The sequence below is a fragment of the Dendronephthya gigantea genome, unplaced genomic scaffold, assembly GCF_004324835.1.
Source record: "Dendronephthya gigantea isolate DGI-Jeju-01 unplaced genomic scaffold, DenGig_1.0 000030F, whole genome shotgun sequence".
Taxonomy (NCBI): domain Eukaryota; kingdom Metazoa; phylum Cnidaria; class Anthozoa; order Malacalcyonacea; family Nephtheidae; genus Dendronephthya; species Dendronephthya gigantea.
In genome coordinates, this window is record NW_021163040.1 from 50,109 (window position 1) to 67,017 (window position 16,909).

General features: G+C 36.2%; 1 protein-coding gene across 2 annotated transcripts; it reads left to right on the forward strand.

Moving 5' to 3' along the window:
- Positions 1-10,008: 10,008 nt before the first annotated feature.
- Positions 10,009-12,381, forward strand: LOC114524285. 2 transcript variants are annotated; one of them, XM_028545444.1, is made up of 5 exons: positions 10,009-10,093; positions 10,201-10,290; positions 10,754-11,062; positions 11,699-11,934; positions 12,220-12,381. In XM_028545444.1, the coding sequence occupies exons 1-5, from the start codon at positions 10,090-10,092 to the stop codon at positions 12,280-12,282; spliced, it is 702 nt and encodes a 233-aa protein (XP_028401245.1). In that variant the 5' UTR covers positions 10,009-10,089; the 3' UTR covers positions 12,283-12,381. The 2 variants fall into 2 exon arrangements, with proteins under 2 accessions (XP_028401245.1, XP_028401246.1); XM_028545445.1 differs by lacking the exon at positions 10,754-11,062.
- The last annotated feature ends 4,528 nt before the right edge of the window (positions 12,382-16,909 follow it).

Below are 16,909 nucleotides of genomic sequence, written 5' to 3' on the forward strand. Positions count from 1 at the left end.
ATTTCTTCTTTAGGAAGCGACCTTTTGCCTTCTTGTAACGCGGCTTGAACACCAAAGCCTTCTTGTCGTATTCGTCTAGGTTGTGGAAAAGCTGGCCTATCTCTGCAGCTTTCTTTGTTTGTAACATGGCCATCCAAGGCCATCAAAGCAGAGACAAGTTTTCCAACTTTATCCCAACCTGGAATGCCCAATGCCCAACAGTTACGGTCAACATACAGACCTACAGAGGTTCCATATCAGACTGCTCATACCTTGACACCAAGCCTTGGGCCATTTCATTAAGACAATCGCCCTCAGCATCAGTTAGCACAGACATTACCGCCTGGCCAAACTCGTTCCCAACATTTGTGCACCATGATGCTGTGTTGCTTGCTTTTCCCTCAAGCTTCTTAACAACCTACATAAGATAATTTAATCATGATGACACTATAACATGTACAGTTTCGTTTTCCTATTTGTTGGAAACTCTGAAATTTGTGTATATTTTACCCTTTTTGTCGAATCCATCTTGAGGATACTGCCAAACACAATGTTATCTCTCCTTTTGTTTCCTCCAGTCTTCCCACAACATCACGGAGGTACACTGTTAGGAACCAGGCATGTCGTGGCACTGGGTGCATAGCTGGAATAGGGAGAGGGGATGATAGCTGGCATATAGCCCCGAGGCTTTGAAGGTAGAAGGGCTCCCTTGCTTGTAGAAATTGCATTGATTTTGTTGCCTGTGTCTCGCAGTGTTGTTCAGAAATCTGATTTTGTATGTGGTTGGATGAGTTGCCTAATGTTCTTGCACGCATTAACTTTACAACTTTAAGGTCACAAGAATATCTGCAATGAATGGTCTACATTTTAGCAACAAACCAATATTGCAGTTGTTGGGGTTTTAATTAAGCAAAAGATACTCGAATACCTGTATGTCAAGAGTGCAGGGAAATGACTGCGGCGGCCCATGCTCAGTTGGTTAAGCACATCCCGACGATTTCTCTATGCAGGTTTAGTGGAAAAGCTTGTCAGGGCTGGTTCATTGTGAACAGCCGAGGGCAAAGCATTGAAGCGATGCTTTAAAGCAATGTCGAAGCTTCTTGTCATTTATTTTCCTTCAATACTGTCCTCACGCCTTTGCATGTTCCATCTTGCCAAACCTTCAATCAAATACGCCTGAAATGCCACGCCGCTCGCGTGGCCATTAGAAATTTTGTACTCATATGTTATTTTATGGCTAAAAAATAAATGTATGAGTTAATTCTCCAATGGAGAGACATCTGGGATTCGGCAATGGCGGGCCGGCTCTCGAACGGCTTGATTGGATGAACTCCTCACACCTTTGCCACTCAGCTCTTCTTTTTAGCACGGTACAGGGCATCCAGGTCTTGTTGGTCCCACTCGAAAATGCACCGAGACAAGCTTGCCATGAAGACTTGGTACTTAGGCTGACTGGGGGAAGTGAGAGATATCAAGCCTGATCAACAGGTTCTCCTAAGCAGCGAACAACAGCTTATGATACTTCGTGCTGCATGAATCATTGTAAAGAAGCACAAATGTGATGCATCACTTGCAAAGACGCAATGCTCTCAGATTTTGTGAGGATGGAGTTTAGAATTTCCCTTTTCTCGTTACCAATGTTGGTTGCCCAGTTTGCTGTTTTTGCTTCCGCTCCCTGCAGCTTTTCCGTGACCTTTGTGGAGTCAAATTTCAAAATCCTCCCATATATAACGTACATATAACAGGCGAGAAACCACTTATCACGGGGGAGACTCTACAGGGGCCTAGAGAAAGACACGGGAAGCAGTCTGGCCCGCTCTGGCTCTGGCGTTGTTTACAGGTGCTTAGGTAGCTCAAATACAGATCGTGTCATGAAGAGCACTGGGTCTGCTGCCAAAGGTGCCCGATCGCAGGAGGACAGGGCACGTGCCTCACCGCATCAGGAAGAAGGTTCAGGATTTCTTTATCCCATGCAATAAACGTTCTATTGACTTGCTTTCAGAAGTGATACTCTGCAGCCGTGTAATGGTAGTCTTTGATGTACAGGAGTAACCTAACTTGATGGTACAGACCTTTGGATTGCATATTCCTCGAAGGCATATTGGAAGAGGGACATTAGAATATGCGTCGGGGAGAAGTTTCGTTATGGAATTACTAGGGTCTAGTAACTAACTAGTACCAACACAATATAAAAACACCGGCAACATTATTATTAAAAATATTTAACCCAGAAGCAACGATTGCATTTTATAGATATAAAGATATAAAAAATTATCATTTAAAGATATAAAGATATACCTTATAAAGATATAAAAAATATAAAAAGATATACCGTATGAATATATAAAAAATCAACATTTAGATTAATCACCACAAAAATTGCCAATTTACCAATACTTTTCTCAATTCTTTCAACCATTTTACACAGTTTCATCATCACATCTGGGGCAGGCACAATATCAGGTGTAGAAAGTGGTGGTCTCTTACTATACGAACTGATGGCGCGGTAGGCACCATCGTAGTGGCACCTTGCTTGACAACTTCAGCTGCTATCACATTCTTGCTTCCCTTTGCGGCCCTATGCCCCACTGGTGGCCACAAGGACTGAAGAAGACATTCTTGCTTCTGTGTCCTGAAAGAACTCTGCTGGCAAAGGTGGGCACTTGCTTTGGCTTACTCGGTTCTTGACTTTTCTTTTGGTTCTCCTCTGACTCTTTCTTCTTCAAAGCCACAACCTCTTTACCCTCAGGGAAGAACTCAAAATATTTCTTGAAACCTGCCTTGTTTTGGCTTATTGTTGCTGTTGTGGTTGTCTTGTTGAAAAGTCCAAAGTACAGTCCGTTAAGAAATATTGCTTCGTCAACAAGCGCAAAATTATTAAAATGTGATAAAACACTCACTCTAAAAGCGTCTGCATAAAAAAAATTCACTTCTTTCTGCAAGCGAAGGCAGCTTTAGGAAACCTCATTCGACAAATTGAGATGTTAATTATATGTTTTACCTTTGACTGCCCTTCACTTGACTTTTCTTCTGTTTTGGGCTGTTCTTCACTTAGCTCTCCTTGTGTTGTGGGCTGGGTGATACTCACTGGAGGCCACAAAATGAAAAGAGGAAATACACTAAATTCAGAAAATATTTGCCTTACAAGGAATATTCAACCTGTGATGTGCTAGCTTCAGTTTGCAACACACATGCTTTGTGCATTTCTCGCACTGTTTTCGTACGTTAGGCCCCAGTCTAATGGAGTTTTAGGATCTTCAGTTATCTTTCTTATGGGCAAACAGGCAAACACAATATGCATCAGGAACACTACCACGATTTTGTCCTTTCCCATCCAGCAAAAACCACGAGTCATAGCACTCTTTACCTCCTTTGGTTTTCTCCTTCATAACAGGCTTAACCTTGCTTACATATATATGTACTCCTGCATGTTGTTAGAAGAGAGTCCACATATCCATCGTAGAATAAACGGTAGTTTTCGTACGATTTATATGCTCCAAGAGCTTGCTTATCAAAGTCTGATGATTGATAGATGAGATGGTTGAAGATGTCAAATAGACCAAAGGGTGGCGAATGCTTAAAATGGTTAAAAACCGCGATTTTAAAAGGATCAGGCAGTTGAACATCATAAATGTTTAAACGACGATCTAAACTTAACTTCTCTTCGCCTTCGCTGACTGAGTTTAGCAAGGGAAGACGCATTTCTTCAGCGGCACACGCAATGGCCACGAGTCCGGGTTTCAGGTGACTGTTCACGCTCATACCTCGATTTTGTAAAAAGAGTTTGAGATCTGCTACCTTCATAGCTTTGAATTTAGCTTTAGTCAAATTAGTGGCTACTTTGACAACGGTTTCTTGAAGTCAAGGAAACAACCGCCAAAGTGGTCTATTCAGCATCCTGTCAATATTCAGATGTGATTACATATTACCCAATATATAAATAGCAATGTATATTTAATATGCAATATATGACACTCACAGACATGTCCATCTCTCATCCTGTTACACTATGGCCTTCTGGCTCATCAACAAACTAACAGTAAAGTATTTTTCCACTCAATATTCTGATTGTATTTTTGATGACGTGTTAATTAATTTGCTATACTTGAGAGGGTGCTGGTGGTGCAGGATGGCCGGCACTGATCAGAACGAGTTCAGAAAATCTCTTTATTGTTCGATTAAGATTTGGCTTATAGTATTGGTGTTTCTTGTTCAGACTTTGCCCAGCGTTCAGTGAGAATATTTTCCCAGTTTTGAACGTAAACAAACCCGTAAAATAGTTTACCCGAAATGGTAGTCAAACGTGTAAAATGCATGCATGTTTATATGCTTCGTGGTAGATTTCCAGCGTCAAATCATAGCACAGCGTTCATAACGTTTCTGTTACTTCAAAGACAAGGAATTGGCTAAAATATTCTTAGGACTTTTATGTTTAAATTTGGGAAATTACTATATTTTTGCAGATGACAAGCGCGCGCTTCCCTTCAACTAATAAAAATATCAAATGCTAATCATATACATGTATAGAAGAATTGTCTTTGTGTGAATGATTTCATTATATACATACTTACTATTCTCTATTTATTACATCAAAATCTTGCTTTTGTTTTCTTCGTATATTCCAACGAGTGACTCATTTCAATGCGTAACGCTTATTAAAGTTTGGGTTATTATCAATTTTATCATGCAAAGAATGGTTTTTAGAGAGTTTAGGCTCCGCGTATGCGGAAAACGGCAAGGCAGAATTTTCTGGACAAAATTTTCGTTTAAATTATTCGTTTGATATCTTTTTTTATGTGAAAACGTTAATTGTGCCTGGAGTTCTAAAAAATTTAAGTCCATTAGGTATTTACCGTTTTTTACCTAAAATTTTTCTTAGCCTGGCCAGAATCTTGTTTTTATTTTCTTCGAATTTTTAACGAATGGCACATTTCAATTACGTCAGGCTTATTAAATTTTGAGTAATTATCAATTTATCATGTAAACAATGGTTTTTTAGAGAGTTTACGTTTTGCATATCCAAAAAACGGCAAGGCCGAACTGTCTTGACAAAATTTTCGTTTGACTTCTTCGTTTCATTTTTTTATGTGAAAACATTGATTGTACCTGGAGTTTTAAAAAATTAAGTCAATTAGCTATTTACTGTCTTTGACCTGAAATTTTTCCGAGCCTGGCGTTTCCCGTTTCAACGTATAACGTTGAAGCTTAAGCTCTCTAATTGAATTTCTTGTTATAATACTTGTTTTTATTGATTGGAATGATTGGAATAATTAAAATATGTTGTATTGTTAATTGTAATGCTAGTTGTATATATATTATTCAAAGATTAGTCTCAAAACTATATGGACCACAGTTGCAAATAATTCTTAATAAAGGGCAGCCTTTCTAAGAAAGGTTTAAAAGACACTGCCGAAACCATGTTTACATTTCTAAACATTGGAAATGCATAAAGTTACCTTTATGTATCTTACTGTTATGGCTTGTTATGTTTAATTACCAATGTGTAAAAATTTACATCTAACGTTTTAGTAAGTAATAGTATACCTCAATAAAATGCTGGTTACAAATCAATGCGTGCAAGAAAAATCATATTAGGTTGTGGATGAAATACCACATGTACGGTAAATCATCCATGAAGTCAAGTATGCTTCATGGTCCATCTTTGTTCGTGGTAATGAACCGTTCTAACGGAAAACGCGCTTGCTAGTAATCCATTAGAACGGCTTCGATCGTTAATTTGAACGAACCAAAAAATGCGACTTGAGTTTTCCAGCAGGAACGAAGCTACGCCTCTTCCACTCATAGTCAATTGTCAACTCATTGTAAGTCATGGTTCAAATCAAGGAATAACTGTTATTATTATGACCTTCGAGAAAAGAATAGAGTAAATTAAATAACCACAGATATTCAGCACACGATCTTGTAGTCTAATCGTATTGTTTAGATGACACGTCCATCATTGGGATAAATGTACGTTTAAAACGTTCCCTACGAATAATTGGAATTCGAATGTTAAAAACTCGTTTATTCCTGATATAAGAGCTTGTAGAATAGCCAGACATACAGTACAAAGCAAAAGGTTCAGAAAAGTCAGTAAAAGTACTCGAAGAAGGGTAAAAAAAAATAGCGTATTACGTATTTTAACATCATTTTTCTGTTTGTCCCTCGTCAAGAATACGGTTATTTTCTCGACACAATCGTTAATTTCATTATTTCAAACAAACAACAACACCATTCCCACCATTTTCATCATACGCGAAGGCTCGCGTTTTTCCGCGAATTGATGAAAAAATATGAATATGAAAAAATCTGCCGCTGCAGCGAATACGGATGACGTGGCAGAAATCTAGCTTTCTCATTGGACAATTCGAATTTGAGGTATAATATGTTATACATATATCATATACATACATTTTATCATTATATAATATATTATATACATATATTACAGTTCTGGCGCCGGCTGTTAAAAATGTAGATAAAGTTATCCATTCACTGCATGGATAATAATTTTTAACCGTCATGGAAATGCTTTTAAATTCCATTAAGCTACATATATCAAAACGAGTGAGAAATTGTTTTTGACACAAGAACATAAAACCCATATTTTTGAGCGAACCATGTACTAATGTTCTGTTTATTATATGAACTGAATCAGTTCAGTGTGACAAAGTAAAAGCGAATATTATTTAATTGCAGCCTAAAGGTTAAAGTAGAATAAATTTTATTTTTCTAAAGATGTCTTTCAAATGTTTGCGTTTGTATATCCAACGTTAATTTCGTTTTATATTGAACCAAAGACCATTTGTATTTTTACAACAACAACGATGAAAATGGCGCCAAACGTGACATACGGAAAATATCCGCACTGTACCCCGGATGTAGTGGCGTATGAGTTTCTACGAGTGTTTTAGTTCTCAGTAAAATACCCACATCCATATAATAAAAATCATGTACAATTATACCATTCGCTTTCGCATACATGCATGGCTGATATAATTGTAAATATCTTTATGCTTCTAAAACGGTTACCAAATTTGAAAGAAGAGATGAAGGAAAGGGGAAGTAAAACAGATAGCACATATATGGGAACCGGGTTAATATTATGTAAGGTTATTGGCTTTCATGAGTAATGAGATCCGATTCATAAGGAAGTGAGGATATCCTTTGAAATCAGATGTGGAAACCGGTTTTTACAAGATTATATTTTTTCGCATTTTACAATATTTTACAACAAAACTTTCAAAATCACTACCTAAGGTTCCTTATTTAATTATCAGTGCATGATTTCCTTACCAAGACAAAAATTCTAAATTCGGCAGAGTCTTCCAATTCTAGTACACTAGGTATAAGAATAGCATTTAAATGTCCAAACAACGTTAATATTTTTTATTAAAGCAGCCCGAGCCGACATGTAATCAAAATAGTTATTTAAAATTTTTGATTTTAATATTTCCACTATACTTTTTGCAGCAACGTGAAAGTTTATAGAATAATTTTCGTTTCTTCTTAAAATTTGTGCGTCTGGGAAGACCATGAAGCGCAACTGTCTCCCCCAAGCCAGCTTGAATTAACTTATATAAATTATGTGGCTACGTTACCTAAGCTAAGGTAAAAGATGAAGTATTGTTGCAATGCAGTGTTCCCATGCAGTGTTTAAATTCACTTCCTTTAATTAAAGAAGTATGTGAAGTATATGTCAATATTGTTGGTTTAGTATTCAAGAAACTATGGAATTATTGAATTATACCAGGGTATAGTCCTCGAACAATCGGGCTTTCAATTAAACAAATAAACGTCAAAATTAACTTCTTTACGCTTGCCAAATTTATATAGCTGTCAAGTTTAATTCATACCGACACAAATAGTCGAAAAAATACAAGGTATATAATGTATTCACGAAAGGTAATTTAAATTTGTCATTTCTGAACCATTGAAATGGACAAAAAATGGACGGAAAGGAGAAATTTGGCAAATAAAAATATTTGCAAAGGCGTATGTTTTATAAATTTGATATCTGTAAAAACATTTGCAATTTGCATAGCTATGTATATGTTTAAGAATTACAAACATTTTAGGATTTGTGCTCAGTGTGTCCGAGGCTATTAAAATATACGCAAGCGCAACGACTCATCTCGTAATTCATTGGTGATGTTCTACGATCTACTGTTAGAATATTTTCGGAATTAAGGAACCTCTTTGTTAGGGGTCGTGGCTGATTTAAAATTCGAATTCTGGTATACTGACGCGATATGCTGAACAATACTGAAGCACCTCTAGGGGTCCGTATTTTGGTATACTCAATCTTACCATATACCATATTCAGTCAGGTACATGCGACCTAACCAAGGTTCTCACCAAAGCCGAATATACCATATTCCGGTATATTCGACCTTCACTTTTTTTATCGTGTTTTACTCGGCACCTTTCCATAGACTAGTCTTCTTTTTGCCGATTTTGTGTAATCTGCTTTTGAGATATTTTGGCTTATACTGCATTCGTATCAGTGGCATCAGTCTGGATCCGTCCCTGAATGTGCTTTGAACGCGTAACATATAAGTGACCTATATATAAATTCCTGGTGTCCGACAAACCGCATGCAGTTGGCTATACAGACTACAGTAACTTTTATTAGCGCAAGATTAAACTGATTGCGTTTAAATTCCTAAAGTTCCTAAATATTGTAAAATGCGGAAAAAAAGCCTTGCGAAGTTTACAAATTTTACATACTTTTCCCACTAAAAAGTTGACACATCACATGCATAGGTCAAAAATGGTAAAAATCTACACACGCAGCAGAGAGGAAGGAATAGAGAGATTTTCCCGTCTATTTCAACTATTTTCTCCGAAACCATTTCACGAGACATGTGCAAAAACATCCGGTTCTCAGAAAATTAAATCGTCAGTTACTTGTGAATCGGATCTGCCCCCTCTTGAAAACCACTAATTTTACACTTTCTCGCAACAATATCTCACTGTATTAGTAGTTTCATTAGCAAGATTTAGCACGAGGACGTTATATTGTAAGCTAAATATTTCGTGTTGGGGGCATATATTGTACGAAACTAAAGCTGCAACCACGGCTAGCAGGCAATTACCGAAAATACAAAGTAGAACAAATTCCCTAGGGCGCAAGATGTCTATACCTTCGGAATTTGTTGTATTTTGGATAAAATAAAGCTTGACTTTCAAGCCTAGTTTCCATATGACGCCGACCTGTAGCCGACTCAATGTCTGTAATCATCCAAGGGGAAAATGTTTTCCGACAATAATACTTTGCCGACGTCAGCGTCATATTGGAAACCAGGCTTCATATTTCATCGGCGGCCACTATTTTCCGCGGTCATTGATGCATAAAATTCTTTTGTATTTCGAAAGAAATTTATACCTCATTGATCGTAAAACATCACCAATGAAATAGTTGTCGTAAAACACCATTTATTGAGTCGCTGTATTTGAATTGATGTTAATAACCTCAGATATAATTGAGTATATTTCTCAAAAATATTTGTAATTCTTAAACATGCATAGTATATACGTTTACGGAAATGTTTTTACACATCATAAGTTTATTAAACATATACGCCTTTGCGCCTTCGCAAATATTTTTATAAATCTTATAGCATAAGGAGTATACTATAGCTACATCAGCCAATTTTCTTCTTGCTGTCTATTTTTTGTCCAGTAAATTGCTCAGCAGTGTAACTCTTATTTTGCATTTTCTCGCCTAAGCACGTCGAGAATCCAAGGTGGAAGCTCTTTAACTGATGTGTGCGCAAGTCGAGTTGATATGAAACTCAAGTGAGACCTAGCTATATTAATTGGTCAAGCAAAAAGAAGTTAATTTTTTGCGTTGATTCGTCTATTCGCAAGGCCATGGGAGGCATACTTCCATTTATGGAATGGCCATGGGAGGCATACTTCCATTTATTTAAGGAAGTGATTTTAGACAATTCATGCAAACATTCCATTCATTTTTGACCTCAACTTAAGTAACATAGCTTTATATAAGGTTTGGGAGCTCCATGATCTTATCTGCCGCACAACACAACCGAATTAGAAGAAGAGATAGAGATTATACTTGAAACGTTTCAGCTTGCTGCATATAGTATGGGTAAGTGGAAATTATTTTTTTTTATTTTGATTTGATTTCAGGTGTTATAATAAAAATAATAACGATATATTTTTGGCTATATATATTTATTATTTATATTCTTATAGCTGTCTTGATAAAATTCTCTGCCAAATTGAATTTTTTTGTATCCTTCTTCCTTGTATTGGGAACTGTGGCATCTAGCGATGAACTAACAGGTAATTAATTGATACGATAGCTATTTTTATTATTGCATGTCAGTGTTCTTATTAAACTTTAATGTCTGTTCTTAAATTGAACAGTTGTTCTAAATCATTGCACAAATACTTTAAATTATGTATTTAATTAATGGTATTTTAAGTTAAAACTATATACTTAGGACAGCTGCAATTTCATTTTAAAATACTGTATACTGAACTGGGAAGATTGTTCATTATGCTACCGTTTTATAGACCTTTAGTTGATTTTACCCTCTTGTTTTATCTTGAAATACTTAAATATCAATGATAGAAAATGTCTCTATCCGGAATTTGTTTTCTTTTATATTTCCTACTAACTGTTGTAGAAGGGAAGGAATTTCCCATGTAAAAGTACTCCTATTTTTTGCTCGCTTTCGGAGCTTGGATATATATACTTTCTTCGCGATCTACACATAACAAATCTAATAATAATTTGGTTTAGGGCCGCAAAAAGAAGTGGTTTCAATCTATAATGACGGCTTTACGACACCGGAATCCAGAAATCCATATTTTATCGAAGTTTACCGATGCGTTAAAATTGACAAAAAGTATATAGTGAAATGCCTTGCCAAATATCCCGTTCAAGCAACGATGACTAATATCGAAATAGTAGTGCCCGATCTTACAAATAAAGTGCGGGATCCTGGTAACGCAAAAAAGTTTTATAAATATATAGTTTTTAATCATACATCTTGTAAATGTGGAAATCTCAAAGAAAGGAAACTTTATTACACGTTATCTAATAATCGTGGTGAGTATCCATCGTAAAATAACTATTTAATTCATATATATGATTCATATATGACATGAACATAACAGGCCAAACATTCCGACTAAAAAATATGCAAAAAAGACCACAAGAGGAAAATGAATCTTTTCTTTTGCTTTTTCTTGGCTGATGTTTCAAGTTTTGTGTTTCTGCTTGTATTTAGATTTATTCTTAATTGTGTCGCACGTACATTGCGTTTCACTGTTTTATCTTCTGGTTTTACGACACTATATTTACCATTACAACGAATATTTACAAGATGCTTCTTCATACCAGTATGAAAGCTACAATCCTGGTCAAAACATTGACGACACTCAGTGTTAATTGCCACTACAGTCAGTAGTCACGGAATATATTTCAAAATTCTCCCCCTTTCCCCCACAAATCAATGTTGGGTGATGTGTCAGAACTCATTCAAGTATTCAGCATGGACTCAACATTGATTAGGGGGGCAAGGGGGGAAATCGAGACAGAAATGTTGATGTTTTGCATAAATAACTACAAATCATTTTGAGTTTAGTCAATGGTTTTGGCCAGGATTGTAGCCTATTAAACCGGTTTCTGTTTTGTTATAACCTATATACATATACAGTTCTTAATTTATAAATTTTCTTCTAGTGTCAGAGTCGTATTACCGGAAGAACTATAAGAAAAATCCAAAGAATCTGCAAAGTTCGTCTGATTATTGCAACAAAGCACAAAGAAGATATAAGCTCCCCCGAGATCATTATTTCACGCCACCAAAATTTAAATATGTTGGGTACGAACAGTGCTTGCCTGGCTGCGTTGTAAAGAAAAATGTTACGTTTTACCCTAATTTCCCAACAACAACAGGAGACATCTCGAAATTTCAGGTGATAAATATCACCTAAATTGATCATAGACAATACAATGAAAACAAAATTCTTTTCTCTTTTTTTGTCGTTTTTTTTGTAATCGGTCAAATGAATCCGCTTTGGCCGAATTCTAGCAATTCAGGCGAAAGACCGCGGTCAATTGACCGATTGATCAAAAATTCTGCTTCCAGTTTATTCCTGAACTCGTGCAAGTGAAATTAGAACTTCGGTAGACCTTCTACCGAAAAGGGCTCAAATAAAAATATAGCTGCATTTGTATAACGGAAAATGATCTCTTTTTAGGAAAGACGTGGAGCTGGTGATATACGCCGAATCGGTAAAAATTTTCTTCGCTGCTGTCATTGATATTACTGACAATATTAATTATATATATCGAGTTAACTCTTTGTCGTCGAAAAAAAGGGTTTTGTCTATGCTTCGAATTATTTCTGAATGAATAAATGAATATGGTCTAAAAAAGATTGATTGCAGATATATTTTATATTGTATGCACATATATTCTATACAAAGTTAGTAAAATATTTGAAATATAATGTTAAAAAAGCTTATCGTTTGTTTGATACTACAGTAGACGTCCCCACAATATCGCCATATATATATATAGATTTGACAACGGTTCGTTGTATTGCCGTCTGCATGGTCTATTATACATGCTTGATATATTACATCTCTCTTTCTTCTCCATACTTTACATACTTTATCTAAATTTTTAGCCTACTATGCGGGTGATATACACTGTAAAATTTAGTTGGTTAAAACTACCAAAATATTTTTGGTTGAAACTACCAATTATATATAAGTATAAATAAATTGGTAGAAATAACCAAATGGATTAGTTTGTTTCTACCTAAAGGACTCGGTCAATTGGACCAAATGATAATTGGTAGTTAACCAAAAAATATATATATTAAATTGACCAAAATCGTTTTAACCAATTTGATATGAGTCGTATCTGCCGATCAAAAATGTCAAATCTACTTTTGTTTTGGTTGTTTCTACCAAATTTGTCATTTTAACAGTCTCTCTCATATTATAGTCTCTGTTTTTTTAAGTCTTGGAACGGTTGTCATCGACAAACCCCATTTACCTTAAACGGTGGGGGTCGTAAGCCAAAAATAAGTAGCACTTTCATACTTGTTGTGAACGATTGCAATTGAATTGTGATACATTTATGAATGGTTGGTTCTTCATGCTCTAGATAAGCTCTTTTCAAAGCTTTGAATTTGAAAATGTTACCCAACTTCTTATACAGTAGCAGTAAAGTCGCATTAACCTTGAAATATTCTTGTCAAATATTCTTGGTCAGTCAGGCGAAACATTTTCGCTTGAAGCCTTGGCCCCGTGTATCAGGATGGAATATTGGCTATCTTCATTATATAAGAGTTGATCAAATCCAGACTCGTTCGTAACATTTTTTACAATAACGCAGCAACCTAGCCTATATTCTTTTCAAACCAGATGATTTAGTGCTATATATATTTTGATAACACATTATTATAATTATTATTTATTCCATAGTTTATTTATTCCATATTATTCCATATTTTATGGAAATTATAGATATAAATATGGATATAAAGGCAAGTGAAATGGAATTTTTTATGGAAATTCTATAGAGCTTTCAACATCTTTCTTCAATTGAAATCTTTCAGTTTCAAAATTTTCTTTCTTCAATTAAAATCAACATTTTCTTTCTTCAATTTATTTTTCTAAGTTTGTTTATGTTTGCAGATTTTGCGCCAAAATCTAAGATACATTCATTTTGCTTGTTATTTATTAACTATTTATACTTGATAAGTAACTTATAAAGTTAATTAGAAAATCGCCCTTGAGTTAGGCAGTCCGCCATCTTTTTATTTAATTAAGCAATACTAATGCCTAATGGCCGCAAACTCTGAAACGTAACTTTTAGAAACTTTCAAAATAAAATACAAATTTGTAAGTTACGCGCTGCAATCTCTGCCGCATTCCGTGTTTCTTTACCGATTTTAATACTGTAGTCCAGTGTACGCCACCAGAAATGGTGGTCGCGGTGGAAGGCTATATGGTCTATAATTCTGGTCCTGTGTAAATATATCAGTCTTAGTCCAGTGGTGAAGGCAATGGTCTCGTAACTTTTAGGTCAGTGATTCGAATGAGACGAATATATTTTCATTATATGACTTTGAAAAGGGATTTAGGTAAAAATAAATAAATGTAGCCTTTAGCACCAAGCGCTGCTGCTCTAGTAGCTGTTATTAAACATACTTAAACGCTATTGGAAAACGATAAAAAGTCAAATTTAGAATAAAGAAACCCCGCGCAGTCGCAGGGAACGAATAATAGTTCCGCAATCACCACATATAGAGCAATGTCAGATATACTAGGCCTTCGGGTTTAGGAGTGGCATCCACTGGCACTGCGTGTCTGTCGGCAGTTTGTCGGTCTGTCTATATTTTCGTCAACACGAATGGTTGGTATTAGGTTAAAGCTACGAATATAAGGTACAGTTTTGTGCGTTATAGACAAGGACATAAATCATCACCATCAAATAAACCCATTGAGATAATTAATGTACAATCCTTCGAAAAAAGGTTTAATAAAATAAAATAAAATAGTGTTGTCGTTCGACACAAGTTCTGCTCGTCTAGTGGTGAGGCAATGCTCTCCCATCTTTCAAACTGGGGGTTCAAGTCAAAGCATGTCTGTTTTTCATTATGCCTTTCGAAAAAAGCATAAACTAAATCAAATAACCATGCATAGCCGTTCAGAACATGATCTCGTAGTTTTGTGGTGAAGATAATGGTCTCCCAAGTGCTAAGTTGATAGCTCGAGTCCTACCATAACCATTTTTCGTTATGAATTTCGTGAAAAAGATAAAGTAAATTAAATAACCACAGCCGTTCAGCAGAAGGTCTTGTAGTCTAATGCCGAAAACAATGATCTCCTAAGTGTTAAATCGATGCCTCCAATACTACCATAACCGTTTTTTATTATGAACTTCGTGAAAAGGATAAAGTAAATTAAATAACCATAGCCTTTCAGCAAAAGATATTGTAGTCTAGTGGCGAAGACAATGGTCTCTCAAGTGGTAAATCGATGGTTCGAATCCTAGCGTAACCGTTTTTTATTATAAAATTCGTGAAAACGATAAGGCAAATTAGATAACCATAGCCATTCACCACAAGATCTTGTGGTCTATAGTGGTGAAGACAATAGTCTCTCAAGTGGTAAATCGATGGTTCAAATCCTACCATAACCGTTTTTCATTATGAACTTCGTGAAAAGCATAAAGTAAATTAAATAATGATAGCCTTTCAGCACAAGATTTTGTAGCCTAGTGGCGAAAACAATGGTCTCCCAACTGGTAAATCGATGATTTGGATCCTACCGTAACCGTTTTTTATTATGAACTTCGTCGAAAGCCAAAAAAAGTTTGAGATAAAGGTAGCCTTGAACGTCAAGCCCTGGTGGTCTAGCGGTGAAGACAAGGGTCTCGCAATGTAGATGACCATGGTTCGAAACGTTATCTGGGCCTTTTTTTACTATGCTAATTGCAACTCACAGACATGTGTCGTGCATGTAAGTGTACTGTATTTAATTATCTACGCATATGATGTATGCACGTGGTCATTCGTGCACTGTGTGGACTATTGCATGAAGTCAAGAAAATTTTAAATGTCCTTAATTCACTTAATTCCTTGAAGAAATCGACTGGTTTTAGGTTGCAGTAAATGCAGTGAGGGAAAAAAACATTTTACGTTGATTAAACGTACTTAAACGATATTGCAAAGCGAGAAAATGTCAAATTATGTATTTATAAACCCCGCGCAGTCGCAGTGAACGAGTAATAATCCCACAATAGCCACATTGAGCAATGTCCTATATACTAAGCCGACGACTCTTGAAGCCTTGAGCTCCAACAATTATCCTTACCTAGTCTAGGGGCGAGGACAATGGTCTCCCAAATGGTAAATCCATGTTTCGAATCATACCATGACCGTTTTTCATTATCAAATTCGTGGAAAGGATGAAGTAAATTAAATAATTGTAGCCGCTCAGCTAAAGATCTTGCAGTCTAGTGGCGAGGACAATGGTATCCCAAGCGGTAAATCGATGGTTCGAATCCTACCATAACCGTTTTTCATTATGAACTTTGTGAAAAGGATAAAGTAAATTAAATAATCATAGAACTTCAGCAGAAGATCTTGTAGTCTAGTGGTCAAGATGTTGGTCTCATGAGTCGACAGTCGAAGGTTCGAATCTCGTTTTAAACGGAAATTTTAGTTATTAAAATTACATGGTAAGGTTATGGAGAATAAGTTGGTGTAGGCTTCCAACAATCACCAGTTAGCCTAGTGGTAAAGCCGTGGACTATCAAGTAAAAGATCGAGGTATCAGGAACAGGATGGTGCGTTTCTCATAGCGGTAAAAGAAAAAAAGGTGGGTATGTTACTCGGGAGAGGTTTATACTCGGTTAATCTTTGGAAATCAAAGTTAATCTTTAGGGAAATCAGAGGATAGATAGGGTGAATGAGGGGTATGAGTACAAAAAGACTTAGTAATTGGGCGGCGGCCTCGGCTCCCGGGGCAAGGGGAGGGTATAGGTGAGAAAACAGTATATAAAATGTTTAAGTCTTTTGTACTCATTTAAACCTCTTTACCCCTATTTATCCTCCTATTTACTCCTATCTATCCCTACTTTTTCCTATCCTCACATATCCTCAACTATCCCCTAACACAATTAAATGTTTGAAGAAAGCTTGCTTTGAAAGTCAGGAAAGCCGGGGGAAAGAGAACCCCCCTCAGTCTACTCCTCGCCCAAGGCGAGGGCATATTCGCCCTCTCGCACTACTCTCCACACTCACAAATTCTCGCTTTATTTATTACCTTGTTCTTTTTCGGTTTATCCAGGGCTTGAACCATCGACTGCATACTTGGCAGATCACCGTCTTCACCACTACACCACCAGTTCTTGTGGTGAAAGCCTATA